Source organism: Phodopus roborovskii, unplaced genomic scaffold, assembly GCF_943737965.1.
Source record: "Phodopus roborovskii unplaced genomic scaffold, PHOROB, whole genome shotgun sequence".
NCBI classification, from domain to species: domain Eukaryota; kingdom Metazoa; phylum Chordata; class Mammalia; order Rodentia; family Cricetidae; genus Phodopus; species Phodopus roborovskii.
Window position 1 is genome coordinate 31042825 of NW_026126517.1, and position 20268 is coordinate 31063092.

Consider the following 20268-nt stretch of genomic DNA (forward strand, 5'->3'; position numbering starts at 1 on the left):
CATTCTCAAGTCGCATGTTGTGGCACCGTACTTGTCAACCCAAACAACACAGCTCTTGTTTAAAAGGGAACATGAGTTTATTTTGGAGGCATTTTGACCATGGCGCCAGGGACCATGTTCCCTGCAGTGGGTTTCTTATGGACAACACCGGGTTAAAGAATCTTCATTCTGCTCCTTATTCTACCAGGGCTCCTTGCTTTTGAGTGCAAATACATACCTGACTTATTAAACACTTTTTTTTTGCATCTGTTGAGATTGTTCATCTCATAATACAGGACATGAACAATCATAAACTGTGGTGATATTTTGCTTGTGCTCTAACAAATAAAGCTTGCCTGAAGATCAGAGTACAGAGCTAAACCACTAGCTAGCCATAGAGTCCAGGCACTAGTGGCTCACACCTTTAATCCCAGCATTTGGGAGTCACAGACCTTTAATTCCAGCACTAGGGAGGTGGAGACAGGAGTGATATGGTTGGGCAGAGAGAGGAATATAAAGCAGGAGGAGGCAGGAGCTCATCTCATTCAGCCTGGGGCTTCCTAGAGACAGGATCCCCCATTTGTTCTGAGGATTTGGTGGAGGTAAGAACTAGTGGTTGGCTGCTCTGCTTCTCTGATCTTTCATTATTAACCCCTATATCTGATTCTGGGTTTTTATTATTAAGACCAATTAGAACTTGAGCTACAGTAAATGTTTTAAACATAAATCATCCTTGCATTCCCATAAAAAAGCTTTACCTGGTCTGATGTGTGTAGTTAATATGCTGATGAGTTCTATTAGTAAATTTAATATTTGACATTTTCCTGGAACAAACTCCAGGGAACATAAATTATAGTCTGAGGCACTGGGAATTTAAGCTCATAAAACTGAAGATCCTGAAAGATTCTATAATCTGATTAATTCAGCAACATGTGAAACCCCAGTCTAATACACACACACACACACACACACACACACACACACACACACACACACCTACCTGTAAATTGAACCAGAGCAGTTGGAATGCATGCAGGAGAAACCAGAAGGGAGACAATCTTGTAGACATTGTTATTTAACAATGTTATTTAAAATTTAAATCTTATTTAACATTTAATCTAACTTATTTTTTTAAGGAAAAATGAATTTTGTTTCAGTCAACAACTCAATATGGAACAGCAGGACAGGGACACTTGTAACACACTGCTTATGAGAACCCTTGGGTATATGCTATAGTAAAATTGGAACGGGAATAAAGCCACGTTGGAATAATCATAGTCACCGCTGTCAACATCAGACTTAAGGACTGCCAGCACCGAGGGGTATAGCTCACAGTAGAAGATGGACAGATGATCATCCCAGGAGGCTGAGGTTGGGGTGCTAAACTTTAACTGGCTCAAAGGTCCCACCCATTCACATTTCTGTGGTGGTAGAAGCCTGCCTCCCTGGAAGTTTCTCAAAGCACTCCTTTCTTAAGGCTGCCATTCTAAATCGAACCCTCCCTCTATTTGTTTCTAGGTCAAGAAGTGGTCCAGAAAAATCCTTGTAGACGTTACAGTACTATAAAATGGTACTAACGAAAGGATTGTGCAGCTGAATTACCAGGTAGTCTTTTGGAGACACCAGGAACAACAATTCCATGGAGTCAAAATGCCAGGGTGACCATGGAGTCACTCCTCTAAGACAGGGGATACAGACTGTTGATCTGACTCAGCAACAGAGGCAAGCAGTAGAATCAAGCTGGATTCTTGTCCCTCTGCTGAGCCACCCAAGTTCTCCTGGGTGACAATCTCCTCATGGTCCTGGTTTCTCAATCTGCTAAGTAGGGAAGAAAAGCAGCCCAGAGTATTCTGTGTTCTCAGTTTGACAGCGATCACTTCAGAATCAGCTGCAGAGGTTTCATTCACGAAGGCCACCACTGAGCACATACCAAATATGAGTGTTCCTTGTGGAGTGGGTCAGCAGCTGTCCTTCACTCAAAGGCTGACTCATCCTGTCCAAACTCTCTCTTCTTCTGTTGCCTTTAGACATGGGGTACTGCTTCCTCTGAAAACCCTGGGACGTTTACCCCAGAGCGTACAGCATTGCTCTTCTATGGCTTCCCTCCAGAGGGCCGTCTTCCATGCTTTCTGGGGCTCTTGACTCCCACAGCAGACCTCAGCATATGCCAACCACAGAACAAGCAGCTGGCAGGGTCTCTCCTAAAGACTCTTCCTGTGTCTGCTTCAGCACCCACAGACTAAGCCACAGACGGCCAGCTCTGCCAGCCTCTGGCCTGACCAAGCTGCCCTGTGCTGTCTACACAGGCTCCACAGAAACTTCAGCTCCACTTCCTCCCATTAGACCCCACTATACGGTGCATCCCTGTCTCCCCTAAACAAAGTTCATCTTTTCCCCAGACTCACCACAACTGCATGGTGCGCCTTCTCAACAGACCCACACAGGACCAGCTACCCTCCTCAAACTCCCCTGCATAGGGCCTATTCATTTATTTGTTCCTTGGCATTTACTTCCAAGAGGGGTATCCTTGACACATGGCAAATGTTTAATAAACTTAAACCTCAAAAATTAAATAATGACCAGTCAGCACAAGAAGATACACACAGAAGCATAGTCTTGTACTTTCCTATTTTCACTCCAAATCCAATAGTAACTGCTGTTGCCAGTGCCACAAATGGCCTTTTAAAATACAATTGTCAAATACAATTTAATTGTTACAGACAATTTTCTGGTTTTTTTATTTTTTTATTAATTGAACATTTGATGGAAGTCAGTGTGATATTTTAGTACATGTGTGTGGCATGTGCTGATCAAATCCAGGCTTATTTTATCATCCCTGCCTCCCATCTTCTAGCACTCAATATTCTACTCAGGTGAACTTGAAATCCATGCATGAGACACAGCACATAGCATTTACCTTTATGTACCTGGCTTATTTCACTTAACATAATGTCTTATAGTTCCATCTATTCTACTACTAATGACAGAATACTATTCTTCTTACTATTCTTCTTTATGGCTGAAAATTACTCCATATACATATATATATATATATATACAAATGTGTAATACATTTTCTCTATCCATTAATCAGTTGATGGGTACCTAGGCTGATACTTATCCTGCCATTATGGGGGGAAAAACCATAAAGATATGGGTATCCAGGTATCTCTGGCATGTTGACATCATTTCCATTGAATTTATGCATAGAAGTTAGATAGTTGGATGGGGTGGTGGATCTGTTTTTAGAGTTATTTTTTATATGTTTGGATGCTCTGCCTGCATGTATGTCTGTGCACCAAGTGTCTGCAGGGCCTGGATCCCCTGGGATTGGAATTATAGATGGCTTTGAGCCACCATGTGGGTGCTAGGAATAAACCCAGATCCTCTGGAAGAGCAGCAAATCTTTCTAACCCATAAGCCATCTCTCCAGCTCCTAGTTTTCAAAATTCTTAAGGAACTTCCATAAACTTTCCCACAGTGTCTAATAGCCATTTGCATTCTTGCCATTAGTGTATGAGAATTCATACTTTACCACCTTCTTGCCAGTATTTACTATTTTGAGCTTTTAAACCACCATTTTAGCTGTGTTGAGATGGTTTCTCATTGTGTTTTGATTTGCATTTCTCTAATAGCTAAAGATATTGAACATTTTTTTCATATATTTGTTGGCCAAGTGGACAGTCTTTTAATTGTCCATGTAGTGTGTCTGAAGGAGGGGGGCGTTTTTGTTCATCACACTGTGTGAGTACAGAGTGCACAGGCCTTACTGGGCAGGTCTGCTAACTACCATGTGGTCCAGGACAAGGAATGCCAAGAGCTCCCCCAAGATAGGTTCCTCAGTCTTTGACTGACCTGGCTGCCAGCAGCATGGAGCCCTCCTTAAGGTTAGGGTCTCACTTTTGTCACCCCAGCTCTCCAGGTTCTTCACAGATTTATACAGATTCCTGGCATGGCCCAGCAAGGACTCTGAGCTACTGGCCTATCTTCTGTTCACTCTGTACATCTCCAAGCTCATGACCTGGCCTCATACTCTCAACTATACCATGATCTTTCACACCAGGGATCCCTCTCTGACTCTGTATTCTGTTCCCCATGCTAGGACATCCTACTCCCTTCCCAACACAATTTCTACTCAACCATAAGGGCTCCACTTGAAGGACCTCAGATTCCTGAGAGATTTTTTTTCCAGCAATTCTCTGTCTTTAGGCATTAACCATCCACCACCTGGATGAACAACTTTCTCCTCCACCAGTCTGAACTCCTGCAGAGCAGAGATCTTGGTTCATGGACCCAAGAGCCACAGCCAGGACATGAAACATAGCAAGCTACCATTGCATGAACTGATTGTGTCCCGGTTCTGATGTGCACTAGAATTCACATTTAAGGACACCAGTGATAACCTGGAGCTGGCATATACTTGGGACACTGAAGTCTACTTCCTATTCCAGGGATCAGAGGTCCCTGAATTGTATTCCTTATCCAGTGAGGAGGTTGTAACTGTCACATTACTCTCTAAGCTGATAAGCTAGGTTCTTTTTAATTTCAAAATAATGCAGGTATATCATTTCAAAATCAAACCAATGTACAAAACTTATAACAAAATGGAACATCTTCTGACCTATCCCTGGTGCTGGCTCCTTAGAGACAAACCACTTCAGGCTATTTCAGCTGTTTCCATGACTAATGGCCTCCACTATTTAAATTATATGCTTATACTTTTAGTGCTTGGTTTTATCTGCTTTTAACCTCAGACTACAGAAGGTGGAAATTTCATTGTCTTCCCTATTTATTTTTCCATTTACCTTCTAATTTGGTTCCTTGTCAACATTTGGTTAAATGACACTTTGGCAGTTACAGTATTATGATTTAGATAACATTCATAGCTTAGTCAAGATGTTCTATGACTTCTATGACTGCATTTCCTCTCTTACTCATCTTGTTTTCTCAAGGAGTCAACACAGCTTGACTATCTTTTGGTTTATTTCCTACCCATCTAGAGCTAAAACAGCCCCCCACCCCAAATTCCTAAGAGACACAACGTTCTCAGTACATCAACTACTTGGCCACATCTCCTTTTTTCTAGAATGCCTCTCTGGGAGTCTCATGTCCGCTGCTAAGATTTGAGCACATTTTTCTCTGTACCTGACGTCTTCCTCCCCCTTCACCACTTCTCCTTAGCTCTGTCTAAGTTCTCTGATTCATGGCTTCTCTTTTTTTAATTTACTTCCTGGCCCAATAGGATGCTTTATTAGTTAGTTTTTCATCTCTGTGACAAAACATTTGGGAGAAACAACACAGGGTAGGAAAGGTTTCTTTCAGCCTGGAGGGTTAGTCCATAGTTGCATGGCCCCAGGAACTTGGGAAGAACATCATGGTGGCAGGACCATGCAGAGGGTAAATAAAGGACAGGCCTTTCATCTAAAGACAGAGAGGAAGCAAAGAGAAAGGAAAAGGGAGAATGAGACAGACCTAAGGACACACCCTTGGTGATTTATTTCATCTACCTCCTAACATTTCCAGAGCCTCCAAAAACAGTGCTACCAGCACAGGACCAAACATCCAACACATAAGCCTGTAGGAGACTTATTTTCAAATCACAATAGGCACTTTGTCCAGAATAGATGTCAGCAAGTCAGCAAAAACACCTTAAAAGCCAAATAACAAAGAGTCAAGAGGCAAAATATAATATTTTATGTAGTTTTTTTCCCCAGGCATTGGTGGCACACACCTTTAATCCCAGCACTCGGAAGGCTGAGGCAGAGGCAGGTGGAACTCTGAGTTCGAGGCCAGTCTGGTCTACAGAGCTAGTTCCAGGACAGGCTCCAAAACAACAGAGAAACCCTGTCTCAAAAAACCAAAAAAAAAAAAGTAGGTTTTTAAACAAACATTTAAACTGTAACCATTCAAATGTAAAGACACAAAAAAAAGGTAGAGATTACTGTGCCCGAGGAGCCAGTTGGCTGGTTCCTAAGCTCTGGAAGCTCCCCATGAAGAGGGTTGTGGAGAGTTTCTTTGTTTCTGAGATATAGCGATTGTCACAATGACTTTATTTCATCTTCACACTTGACGAATGGTTTGAGTGGGTCTAGACTCTACCAAATTTCATTTGCCCTGAATGTGCAAAGGACCATTGCCATCTAGCTCTTAAGTTCATGTTTTAAAAAACTATTGCAGTGCTCTGGTCCTGTTTTTATTCTCTGGTGAGTTAAGATCATGATTTCAGAACCAGTCTCTAGACCTGGCCATTGCTCTTGGAGTGTCTACTCCTTCTCCTCTATTCCTACTGGACATAGGGCTGGGGATGCTATGAGGAAAAGGAGACAACATGTCTATAGCGATTCCAAGATTTGGGAATCTGGGGCTGAAGGATCACAAGTTGAAAGCCAGACATTCTGAAAAACAGAAAGATAGCTTTTCTTAATGAGAGAGAGAGAGAGACAGACAGAGAGAGAGAGAGAGAGAGAGAGAGAGAGAGAGAGAGAGAGAGAGAGAGAGAAGACTGGGGAAGTGAACACTGACCAGATGGTTCATGTGGTAACAGCTTTTGCTGTCAATCCTGATGGCCTGAGTTCAATTCCTGGAACTCATTCAGTGGAAGGAAAGAACCAATAACTGCAGAGTTGTCCTCTGGCCACCACATATGTGCCATGGCATGTACAAGTATGCAGCTACAATACCACTTACCCCAACTTCCTAACTATAGGATTGGATGCTCCTAGTCCTTGTGCAGCCTTGATTTTGTTCACACCTCAGCCACTCTCTCCAGTTTATGACAATTAGACAGATATGAATACATGAGAGACAGAGGAGGTTTATACGCACAAAGCAAGTCTTCTAACAACTATGCTCCCAATCCATTGTGATGCTTTCTTCATTTCTTCCTTCCTTTCTTTCTTTTCTTCCTTCCTTAGTTTTTTGTTTGTTTGGCTTCTCATTACATTGTGCAGGTTGATTTCAAATTCCTAGGCCCAAGTAATCCTCTTGCCTCAGCCTCCCAAGTTCTGGGACTACAGGTACTCATCACTATAATGAACTTTAGAGATCATTTTTAAATGTGTGTTGTTGCTGGGGTTTTCTTATCCTGTCAGGTCCCGCCACCCTTGAGCCCCAAATAAGCACACAAAGACTTATATTGAATATTAAACTGTTGGCAGATGGCTAGGGCTCCTTATTGGCTAGGTCTCTTTTAATTACTAATCCGTAATTACTAATCTATGTATTTTTACACGTCCTTATCTTACCAGAGAATGCCTGGCACATCCTGTCTTCTTGCTCTCTACGTAGTAACTCTTTCTGGCAGGCTTTCTCTGCTTACCTTTCTCAGAATTCTCCTCATTTCCTAGTCCCACCTATCCTCCTGCCTCTATTGGCAAAACAGTGTTTTATTCATCAACCAATAAGAGGACATATACACAGAAGGTCATCCCCCATCAGTGTATATGCCAGGCATTCTCTGGCTAATATTAATTACAAACTGTTTGGCCTATGGCTCAGGCTTCTTATTGGCTAGCTCTCTTAATTATTAAGCCATTTCTATTAGTCTGTGTAGCTCAATACAGTCTATGCTTACTAGTGATACCCGGGTCTCTTTGTTCCTTGGCAGCTACATGGCGTCTCCTGGAGACTCATTCTCTGCATTCTTCTTCCCAGCATTGTCCCAGTCTGATAGTCCCACCTATACTTTGCCTGGCTACATGCTGCCTGTCCATTGGCTGAAACAGCTTTATTCATCAACCAATAAGAGAAACATATATTGATGGACCATCAATTCTTCCACTTCTACTCTCTGCTCTCTTGTTTTAAAAGGCATGTTGGTTATATTCTCTTAGGAATGATAAGATAACTGCTTCTGGTTGTTGCCGTTGCTTTTGTATGTGTCCCTGCACTAGTGCTGTGAAGCTGTTTCCTTCAGGACTGAAACATTCCACCTTCAGGAAAACCCTTCAGGGCAGAAATTAAACAGCTCAAAATAGCTTCAGGATGTCCCTGAAACTGAGCAGGCTCACTGGGCCCCTCCCTCCCAGGAGTAAAATGGCTGCTGAAAGTCACTCTTAGGCAATGAAGGTGCAAAGCTTCTGAGACCAGTGGAGCTTCCTGGGAGAAGCACAGACCAATGGCGGCACCTGGAAAGGATACTCTCCATTCCATCAAGCTGCCTGCAGGCTGTGCAGTGTGCTTTAGTTTAACAGCTTTGTGAGCTGTCACCTGTGTTGGGGTGGGCCTAGGTGATGCAGCTGTCTTTGAGTCATTTCTGTCCCTGTAAGTAATTCCTCACCCATACTCCTGTAAGTAGCCCCAACAAAACTCATAGGTCCACCAACTCCAGCTTTGGTAGTATATCAATCGTGGGCTCCCTGTCTGGGGCGAGTAGGCATGCGTGTTGTATCTTCTTGGGAAAAGTCTTCTCGCCAATGCTAAGCAATTAGACAGATATGAATACATGAGAGACAGAGGAGGTTTATACTCATGGGCCCCGCCTCAGTCCCTAGATAGCGTCTTAATAAGCAGGGGACTAAGTGATGGGACTGTTTGTTTTGATTTTCACTTAAAATCTAAATGAGCCTCTTTGTATGGAGTCTATTATAATTTTATAATTGAAAATGCATAAAATAAGCCACTCTCATAACATAAACCAACACAGTAAATTTAGACAAGGAAGCCTGGCAAGTAAGGAATACTAACCCTTAACAGTGATTGAGAGAAATTTAAAACTGCTTTAACAGTGCTGCTAAATGTAAGTATTGCTTTTGACTACCAGCTTCCTGATAGGCTGCCTTTGTTTGGTAGGCTAGAGTGGGATGAGATGGAGGTAGAAGGACTGTAAAGTATACTGGGCCTACAATGTGATCTCTTATTTTCAAGCATCAACATACGTAATAACCCCCTCAGTTAGATTTCTATCAAACTGTGTCAGAAACAGATACTCTTTCTATAGATTTTACTCACTGTCATGCAAATTCTCAATGAAGAATTTGTTTAAGAATGATGGAAAACGGTAGAGGTGACAAGCCTATGAGCTAATGTAATCTGGTGATACCGAATTTAAATGTTCTTTCTCCCCTAATTTTAAATGTAATAAAATACAAAAGCAAAACATATAAATAGAAAAAAATACTGAAGATGAAAGTCAGTCATAATTAGGGTAGAATTCAAGGGTAGAGAAACAGTCTTGGGCAAATGTTCCCAGAGGAGGAAACCCAAGAGAGGAAAGGGAGGTGAAGGGGTTCATTTCTATCAACTTGACACAAATTTAAGTATACTCTGGAAGCAGGAATCATTGTTAAAGAATTCTCCCATCAGATCATCCTGTGAGCAGGCCTGCTGAGCATTGTCTTGAATGCTAATCGATGCAGGAGGTCTCATCCCACTATGAGTGGCACCATCTCTGGATGTGTGGGCATGAACTGTATAAGGAAGGTAGCTGAACACAACCCTGGAAGCAAGCCAGTAAGCAGCATTCCACATGATTTCTGCTTCAAGTTATTGCCTCTAGCTCCTGCCTTGGTGTCCCTCAATGTGGACTATAACCTACAAGCTACAACAAACCCTCTCTTGCACAAGTCTCTTTTGGTTGTGGTGTTGATCGCAGCAACAGAAGGCATACTGGAATAGATATTAATATCAGGGATGTAGGGCATTGCTCTGAAGGACCCAACCAAGTTGCTTGGGGGTGAGGACTGTGGAACTATTTGAACTGAAAGTTCTCAGGGTTTAATGAGCTGTTTGGGAACTTGGAAGAGAACACAGACAGCATCTCAGAGACTAGAGGCCTGGCTTGTGATGTTTGAGAGGGAAGCAGACACTAACAGGGCTGTTCCAATGATACCATGAAGTGAGAATCTGTGGTTTCTAGTCAGCCGAGACTGTAGAATCAGATGTGACTGATGGGAGGCCAGCACCACAGAAGTGAACTCTTTGCTTTACTGAGACAATCGACGCTGGTTACCTGGGGCTGAAAATCAGCTGTCGTTAAGGCAAAATCTGGGGATTCCATTCTCAAAACAAACACATACAAGCTGTGGTCCAGCAGGGGACAAGAGATTCATCTCAAGCTAGCAGCAGAACTTGGCAAATAACGTGTCTCCCATAGGGTATTGGTGTTGAAAACACGGAGGGGCCATAGAGAGCAGCTGAAGTCTAGCAGTCGGCAGGGTCAGAATCTCTAAAGAAAGGCCATTGGTGAAGGCACGGCTTTGGTTGCAGCGGAGACCCCAAGATATCAGAGATGCCAGGGCTGAGAGGAGTCTGCCAAGGAGCTATGGGATACAGCCAACCCAAGCCTAGATGATGAGTTGTGTATTGCAGATGTGAGAGCTGGAGACATGGAGCTGCCCAAGCCCTTTGGGGCAGGGTTCTCTGTGGCTTTGGAGCCTGTCCTGGAACTAGCTCTTGTAGACCAGTATGGTCTCGAGCTCACAGAGATCCGCCTGCTTCTGCCTCCCAAGTGCTGGGATTAAAGGTGTGTGCCACCACTGCCCCGCAAGGGTCCAGAAAATATTGAGTGAGCCCCAGATGTCAGACACTGAGCTACACAACTTTGGAGATACAATTCTAGACCTTAGATTTGTATAAGTGTGTTTCCATGGACTGGTTCCTCCCTCTTAGAGTAATAAAATATTTAACTTTTAAAATTTTATTTCATAGGCTCGTATAGTTAAGCGATTTTGAATATTTACTAGAAATATTAAACTTTTAAGCAACTGGATTGTTTAAGGCTGAGGAACTTTTAGATATACTATATTTTGTTGTTTTATATAATTGTTTATACAAATTCAACAAGTGGAGTATCAAATCGTGGAGAGTTTAGGAAATTCCACTATACAATGACACTTAAAAACTCAGGACTTAAAAACTAGGGAATAGACAGTTTATCAATTTAAGTGAGAACTCAGCTAACACATAGAAGAAGGGATAAAAAAGAAGAGAAGGCTGTGGGTAATGTACTATTTTATTCATGGTATAAATTAACCCCACATGGAACACAAGAGCTTGTGCTTCGAGCAAACCCCTCCTATGTATAAAGGCTGAAGTCTGAATTGTAAAATTTTTATGAAAAGGTAAATTCCTATTGAGAAACCTTAACAACACTTTTTCTTTGGCTATATATTTAAACGTATCCATGGCATGCTCTTTTAAGTTCCTGCATCCTCCTGTTCTCCCGTTTCCTCCCATCTCCTTTCTACTCCCCCAGGGAGAGTAAGGCCTTCCATGGGGATCTTCAAAGTCTGTCAGATCATTTGGAGCAGGGCCCAGGCCCTCCCCCATGTATCTAGGCTGAGGGAGTATCACTCTATGAGGGATGGGCTCCCAAAGTCCATTTGTATACAAGGGATAAATATTAATCCACTATCAGAGGCCCCATAGACTGCCCAGACCTCCAAACTAACACCACATTCAGGGAATCTGGGTCAATCCTATCCTGGTTTCCCAGCTATCAGTCTGGGGTCCGTGAGCTCCCCCTTGTTCAGGTCAGCAGTGTCTGTGGGTTTCTCCCGCCTGGTCTTGACCCCTTTGCTCATCACTTCTCCCTGTCTGCAACTGGATTCCAAGAGTTCAGCTCAGTGTTTAGCTGTGGGTGTCTGCTTCTGCTTCCATCAGCTACTGGATGAAAACTCTAGGATGGCATATAAGGTAGTCATCAATCTCATTATCAGGGAAGGGCATTTAAAGTAGCCTCTCCACTGTTGCTTAGATTGTTAGTTGGGGTCATCCTTGTAGATCTCTGGATATTTCCTTAGTGCCAGTTTTCTCTTCAAACCTATAAAGTCTATTATGGTATCTCTATTGTTGCTCTCCTCTTTCTTTTCCTGACTCAATCTTCCTGCTCCATCATGCTCTTCTAAGTTCTTAACAGACAAAGTATGCTCTCAACATTCACTTAAACACAGAAGGTTATACTGTGTTTTATAGTGTGGTAGTAACATGAGATCTTGGAGACAAACAGGAAAAGAAAGGTTATGGTTTAAAGTTATGTCTATAAATTAAAGTTGACAAGGAGTATATTATACTGGTTATTTTTGTCAAGTAGACACAAACCTAAACATAACTTGGGAGGAGGGAATCTCAGCTTAAAAACTGCCTCCATCAGATTGGCCTGTGGATATGTCTTCGGGGCATTTTCTTAATTGCTAATTAATGTAGGGGAGCCCAGCCCAGTTTGGGTGATACCATTCTTAGGCAGGTGAGCCTGAACTATATAAGAAAGATAGCCAAGGAAGCACGGAAAAGGCCAGTACTCCATGTTCCTGCAAAGTCTCTGATTCCCTTAGTGCCTCCAGACTCCTACCTTCAGTCCCTGCCTTGGCTCCCCTGGACCGTGAATGGTAACCTGAAAGCCAAATAAATACTAACTTCCTCCTGATGCTTTTGGTCAGTGTTTTATCACAGCAACAGAAAGCAAACTAGGACACGGGTTTCTACCTCAGACCCTAGAATAACTAAAATCTTTTATTTTAAAAATACAATCGTGTGTGTTTTTAGAGAAGCACCTAGCCTACAATCCCAGTTCTCAGCCTGCCTGGCCATGCAACCAGATGAGGTTTGGTGTCTGGTTGTGTTTACATCTGTGGGTAAACACTAAAGAACTGGGACTCTTGTTCTCATATAAAACACACTTTCCAAATAAAGCCGTTCTTCATCTTTTCAGGATTGCCTTGGGATAACTATTTTCTTGGGAAAGGCCTATCTATTCTTCAGGTCCTGTCTAATATTACTCTTTGCTCTATTCTCACATGTTGTACCTTGAGCTTACATTCCTATGACCCCTGAAAATAATGTTCCTAAAAAGGAGTAACTATAGTGCTAGAAACCTAAATCTAGGCTGTAAGCTCCTGTTCTTGGAAATAACCCAGTTTTGGGCGTTCTGTTACAGCAACAAAAAACAGGCCACTGAAACAGCCTTTACCAGCCCATTCTATACCCCATGTGGGCTGGTCCTTGTGTTATTACTAATGCAGAGTGTGCCTGTAATATACAGCAGGGCCTGTGGAGAAGCAATGCCCTAACTAATAGAGAAGGCACAGTTGTCAGGGTTCTGGGTACCACGGGAGCTGAGCAGGATATTCAAAGCAATCTATTGATACCCATCAATCTAATACATGGTCTGCCTGTACAAAGGAAAGAGTTTTAGACTTAGGCTGGCTTCATTTCCACTAAGAAGCTACACAATTATGAGACAGTTTCTCATACTCTGTGCCTCTGTTTTCATGCCTAGAAAATTAGGCTATTGTAGTATTTAACCCAGAAGGACGGTTAGTTTAAGATTAGATGCCACATCTCTAAGTAACAACAGTCCTAAGACATCATAAAGATTTACATAAAACATAAAAATTAAGTATCATTCTAGGGCTGAAAACATCTTCCTGTCTCCCTATTATTTTATAACTATAATGTAAAGTCCTAGCTTCTCCTACCACAGAATCCCTGACCTTTCTTCATTTTATCCAATAGAAACCAAGGAAGCAGGATTCAAAAGTAGCAGCAGAGAACAGCTGCAGACAGCCCTTTGCATCCTTCCCCTGTCCTATTCCCAATTTACAGCCTTCCAGCTGAACCCCAGGCCCCACGTTGGGAACACGGAACACACAAGTGTGCTCACCAGTAACACTTCCTGTCTCATGGTCTCCCCCAAAGCTGTGTGCTCTCTAAAGCTGTGTGCCGTTACTAAAATTCCATCCTCATCAGGCTAGAACTCTTCCCAGAAGGCATGCTTTACTTCTGAAACAGAATCTAGCAGCCAGCGGCTGTCTCTGTGGTTTTCCTAGTTTAAGCATTATTGGACACTACCAAAGTGTCTCCTTTTCTTCCCAGAGAACTGAATTACAAAATCCTGGTTTCTATTAGGGTGTGTCCAGCACTTTCTGTGCTGCCAAGCCTTCCATTTTTATAGTCTGTACATGAGTACATTTTCCATGAACAGGCTCAAATTTATTCCCAGGCAATGATATCTAAGAAGTTCAGTAAGCATTTAAGCAAAAAAGAACATCTCTGATGAAAAATAAAATTAGTATATTTTTATGCCTCAGTGTATATGGGAGCAGAAGGGTATTCATTCATCTTATATGGCTTCTGTCCTGGGAGGGGCTGTTAAAAGAAGCTTACCCTTTAAATTCTCTCCTCTTTCTTTCCTTTCCTGCCTCCCTTTCTTCCTTTCCCTCTTTCTGGTGTTGGGAACCCAACCCAAGCACTTACTCATGCTAGGCAAGCACTTTACCATTAAGATACACCCTCAGCCTTATCTTTTTTTCTCTACAGATTTACATAGAAAACACCCCAAACACCTACCTCCACAGATGTTTTATATAAATTAAAGGACATGTAACTGTTAAACTAAACAAAATTATTTATAGAATATATTTCTAGAGACTTAAATGTGGATTAAAGTGGAAGCTAGTGGTAACTGTGGAGGAGAATGAACCCATTAGAGAAAGTGCTAACGGAAACTGAGACAAGAATTTCATGTGGCTGGCAAATGAAAAAGCAGGTATCATATTTTCTTAAAGAGAAAAATAAATAACATAGGCAATGGTTTCATATGTACATATTCATGTACACTATTTCAGAAACTTCCCATGAGAACAAACTGTGTTGTCCCCATGTTCCAAATCCTACACTACATCCTGCTAGGACTGCCCAATTTCACAGCTTCCTCCCTCCCTTTCCCTCGCCTCTTCTTCTACAGATATTGATCCCAAAAGAAATCCAAAACCCAAACCAAACTAAACCAAACAGACCCCCCTCCTGCCAACTTTACTTCAGTCTGCTTCCTATAGAACCAACCCTCTACCCATGCATGCATATGTGACTCCATCATCCAGCAACCTGCCACTGGGTTTAGGGCTGGGGTAGGTGATACAGATGAAAAAGAATCAGTTCTAACTCTTAGAGAGCTCATGATTATAATAAAGCCCAATATAGGAAGAATCATAAAATGTCAAATATTGTGGCCAGTGCTTGGGAAGAATACAAAAAGGACAGCCAGGGATGTAATCCCAGGCAAGAGAGATGTAGCATCTTCATGCATTATAGCCACCAGTATCTCTGACCTGCTTCCCCCATGCAATGTCAAACCCTGGAGGACAGAACAGACTATGTTGTCTCTCTCTCTTTACAATTCTTTATAATTTCTAACAGAGTCCAAGACAGTGCATGAATTGCCAAGCACTGTAAACAAAGCATAAAACAACACAACTGACTGTTCTACTGTACAGGGAAGGCTTCTGACGCTGGCCCAGCCTTCAGTGTAAAGCTCCCATGAAGTTCCTCCAGATACTCAGATGTCTATCAAAACTTCATCCATAGAATCTGAGACTATGAAGAAACACAAGATAAGTTCCTGACCATCAAACAGCTACAGCTCATTGTGTGGGCAAGAGAGAAACAGTTCAAGCTTCAAAAACAGGAACAAAAAAAAAAAAAAAAAAAGGAACTTGGCTAATAACCAAATGGTGCAGCATGTCCAGGCCATCCCTGCCTTTAGCTGGCCAGTTCACTAGTCATTAATCTGTCAGCAAAGAGTAGCTAACAGCCTCCACCATTAACCTAATGCTGGGAACCAGAAGACCCCTAAAACTCATAAACAAATGCACCTGCAGAGTTTACCTTAGGGCTAAGGAAGAAAAGACCCTTCAAACAGAGCCCCAGTCAAGTGCCTGAAGGAGCATGATTCTGGAGAACATTGCTGAGGTCCAGCATCAGTCCCCAGCTTTTCTCTGCCTCCAGGACACCTCCGCCCAACTGTTCTGCTCTCATCCCAGCTCAGCACACGCCACGTCTCCCTTCCTTCTCCTTTCACTGCTTTGGTGCAATGTATAACTAACTTCTGCAGCCATCTCTGAAGTGCCATTTGCATCCTCTCCTGCATTCCTGTCACCAGCCCCTCCAGTGTTGGGGTCTGAAAGCAGAGTCTCTGTGATCCATACACTTCCTCATCTCTGCAAGAAGTGATGTCTGTCAATGGTTTTCTGTTGACCATGTCTCTGTCTGACAATCCTGGGACACCCCTTCCCGAGTTTTCAAGACCTTCTTCTAGTTAGCCTGCCCTGCACTGGCTTTGTTTTATTTCCGGAGAACTCGCAGAGTGACAGCTGCATCCCCATTTACCTGTCCCTCTGCTCAAACTGTCTGCCTCCTGGAGTGTCTGTCTCCTCTTGACAATTTACCGCATCTACCTAATGTTTATTACATGGACCAAGCTGAGGACCCAAGGAAATGGGAAAAACACTTTGGGCCTGCCACTTTCCCAGTTCTGTTTTTCTTTAGAAGCTACCATCTCACACAGACACTCCATCCCATGGAAATTCCTTTTGCAGCACCTCCTCAGGTACAATCAGCTTGGCCTTCCTGTACCAGAGAGTTGTTGGTTCAAGAAGCTCTTTTGCCTTCAGCTGAGCAGACAGACTCTTGGCTTTCCAAGCCAGAAACAACAACAACAAAATGGTATTGCTAATGCTACTCCCCTGTTGCTTCTTAGGAATGGTTCTCATTCCCTTTAGAATTAATTTATCAAGCCCTAGGATTTCCCAGAGACGGATGATAGATTTCCTGCACAGAAGACTGCCAAGTTGGGCCTCTGGAGTGAATCCACTGTTCCATAAAACTCTGTTGCTTTCCTAATCACAGAAGGAGCCATGAAATGACAGAAAAGCAGACAGCAGAATGACATAGAAACATCATCTTGTGCCTCCTGGGGAGTGGGGAGATTTCTACAAATATCATCCTCAAACCTCTCCTCCCCAACCCTCCCGAGCCCAGGGTGTTTGTTACTCAATGATAGCCAACCCTTATAAAATGGGAGGAGCTTTAGAAGAGTCTCGTAAAGCAGTAAAAAGCAAGTAGTCTATGGAAACTGCCTCGATCCTCGCCAACAGGTGACCACGATGGGCAAATTCAAGAGGACATAAATACCTCCTGCCACTGGACAGTGTAAGAGGGTTATGGAGTGAGGTCAGCACTGAGAGGGGACCGCTACTCCTTTTCCATTTGAGTAGCACAACACAGGGGAGCTCCCATCTCTACCCTGGCAGGTGAATGGATGGATGAAGTAGCCTCTGCCTTTTACAGTACTCACTAGAGCCAGGGAGAAAACGGTGAAAGCAGGCGGTCACAATGTCACCATCTTGATGAGCTCCAAGAGGAGTGGAGATGAGAAGTAAACTAAAAATCCTGCCTACACTCACGTGTAAACTAAGAAGACAATTCAACATCTTGTCTGCTAGCTAATCAGTGGATCAATCATGATAATTATATCATATATATATATATATATATATATATGCCTTGCTCTACAAAGCACTAGGATCAGCAATTAGTGGGATTCTTAGAGATAACCCAGTTGTGTAAAATGACAGCTGCCACTTACGGAAATGACCAAGAACAGTTCCCAGGTGTCATTTGCTTGATCCTAGTAGAACTAAGGTTGGAAAGAGAAGTAACTTGCCCCTGAGTGAGACACTGAAGTCTTTCTCCTTCTAGAGTTTATTTTCTTAACCTTATAAAGGACATCCTAAATGCAGAGGAGGTGGAAGTCCTCACAACTCAACTCCCTCCAAAGCAAGTGTGTGTGTGTGTGTGTGTGTGTGTGTGTGTGTGTGTGCGTGCGTGCGTGCACAGGAGCACATATTCTGCCACCTCCCCCAGTTACAGACTCTCACCTGGAGGAGGTACAGGTCCACAAAGAGTGCTGGTTTCTCCTCAGGGCGAAGGTCAGTCTCTGTGGGTGAGTGTCTGTCATTTCAATTGCGCCTGACTCTGCAACAACAGTGTGCATTTGACAGGATGCAAGCAAAGCAAGAAGGAGAAGCAGCACCAACTCTGGAGCTTTGTCACAACGGGAACACTTACAGACTGAAAATAATGAGTGAGACTAAATGTCATTTAGCATAATGGCTCATGACATTAAAATAAATGTTCAAGTCGTGAGATTCAAGCACACAAGAAAAGAAAAAGTGGCTGTAGGAAACAGTAAGGTGCAAACAAATGGTGACAGCTTGTGAGAGCTGGCTGCCCTGCTCTCCCAGGCACATCTGACCTGAGTGACAATATGTGCTGCTAGCTGAACAGAGGCCTTCTCCCACAAACTGTCAGTCACTTGGACAAGCAGGGGCATTGGGAACTGCAGCAGGTTTTGGGGTGGGCACACCAGGATGTATGTTCACTCTTTCCTTTTTCCTCTAACTACTAGGAGCCCTGGAGTCTCCCCCCAACCCCCTCAGTCCTCTAGCTTCCACCCACAGAATAAGTTGGTGGGCCATGGCAAAGTTACTGAGATTGCTAAAGTGTCAGTGACAACAGGTCTGGTGTCTGTCTCCTCCAGGTTCTGGAATTATACTTAGATACTCACAGATACCTATTAAATACACCTTTTGGATCACATGATTAGAGAAGATCCAAAAGCCACCTGTGAAGTAAAATCTTGTCACCTTAAAGTCATGAAAACACACATGCATGCAGAAGGATAGCATTTATGAATGATAGTCATACATACTACACCCAGCAGAAATCCCTTGCACAGCTATTGTAATCCTTGCACACAGGCACCCTCCCTTTCTGCCTGTCTTGTCCCATGAAACCGACCTATTCTAAGTTAAGGACCATAGACATCCAAACTAAGCGCAGCAAGCACAGCTCAGAGAGTTAAGTCCTAGGGCCCATGGTGACTAGGTGTCTGGGCAAGCCCTTTATTATGCCTCGACCTCTGCAAAATGGAGATTAAAAAAAATAAAAACAAACAAGAACTCCCCCCCCACCAGCTACATGTCCTCCTACCCTAACTCTGAACATGCATTTCCTACACTCACACCTGATTTAAGTGTGAAGAGTTCTTGACTGTGTATAGGTCTGTGCTGGAAGGCTCCAGGCAGGCAGGCGGTCATGGTCTGTGGAGCAAGCAAACTTTCAGGGCTGTGCTAGGTGTACAGAACTGTGATTGCTGATAGAGAGTGATCCTGGAGCCTGGACCCCAGGTGGGGGCTGGGAGGGGCGGTGCTGGCTGGTGGAGGTGGGCTGAGCCTGGTGGTGGTGGTGGTGGGGGGGGGTTGTTGAAGATGCACAGTTGTGGGCAGCTTCCTCCTGTTGCTCAGTACTGGGGAGAGGCGGAGGAGGATATTGGAGGATATTCATTTGTCTCCTATAAGCAACCACCTATCCTATTGCTTCCCTAACTATTGATAATGAAAAACCCATGGCGCCTCTTAAAGGGGAAGACATGATCTTTGTGTATCACAGTGACTGCTTTAGGACCCCTCATCAGGGCCCTCCTCTGCTAGCCAAACCGCAGGGATCGGCTAGCACTTCTGCACTGGCTTGCCCAGCACTTTCAAGAACCGCAGGCACAAGCCTAGCCAAAAGCCATGAGCTCTGCTCATGGGTCTTTTCTTCCCACCGACTCTGAAGCATGACCTGTTCACAGCCCCAGGTTAGAGGAACCAGGAACACAAGGAAAGTTACTTCCAAAGGGTTGCGCCGGTTTCCGCAGAAAACTACAAGACGCAGATTTCTCGAGTCCTCTCACACCCCACCCATCACTGAAACCTCAAGGCCACCGCTGGAGACCCTGCCACAGAGCTATCATTGGGCAAATGTCCCTCCAACGCACCTAAGTGCAGTGGGGTAGGAGGACGCCCCAAAGCCAGTTCCCAGTCTCGATCGGAAGAGCTCGAGCTGGGGAACCGGCCTCCTGCCCGGCAGCTCAGAAAAATGTTCTCGATTTCCTGCGATCCCCCCACCTTCAACCCCAGCCCTCCCTGCAGGATTGCCCCTTCTCTACCTGCGGCAGTCACAGGCTCGCCCTCGCTCTGCTCTCCAGAATCTGAATCCATACTGTGGGCTTCCGCCCGCGCATCCACCACCGCCCGCCTCTGGGGTGCTGGCGCCGTCGTCCCGGCTCTGGTGGCGGTGGCACACTCTGTATGGACTGCAAAGAGTCTGGAGCCCGGACCGTGCGGAGTGGGCAGTGTGTGGTCAGACACTAGGGCCAGGGGTGGCTCCGCAGAAGCCAAGCCAGCTCCTGTGGCCCGCCCGCCGCCCGCCGGTGCCTTCACGTGAGGGTAGTGGGGAGGGGGGGGGAGCCGGAGAGGGGCGGGAGGGGTAGGATGTAAGGGAGAGGGAAGAGGAGTGTCCAGTGCCCCAAGGCTCCTGGCTGAGATTAAGTAGTCCGGGTTCCTCTACACCCAGAGCCCTGGAATGGAAGCCTGGCAAGGTGGTGGGGATCCTGGAAGACCCAAGTCCCCTTCTTTGAGTGTGCCAAAGTTTGCAAAAATCTTCAGTGAGAAAGTGCCTCTGATCATT

General features: G+C 44.1%; 1 protein-coding gene across 1 annotated transcript in view; it reads right to left on the reverse strand.

Annotated features, from left to right (window-relative positions):
- The window catches only part of Tnfaip8l3 (TNF alpha induced protein 8 like 3), a 44708-nt gene extending 24683 nt beyond the window's left edge, over window positions 1–20025 (reverse strand). Inside the window, exon 1 of the mRNA XM_051197484.1 lies at window positions 19748–20025. Coding sequence (XP_051053441.1) covers window positions 19748–19799 — 52 coding nt within the window. The 5' untranslated portion in view covers window positions 19800–20025. The remainder of the gene's footprint in view (window positions 1–19747) is intronic.
- Between the last annotated feature and the right edge of the window lie 243 nt (window positions 20026–20268).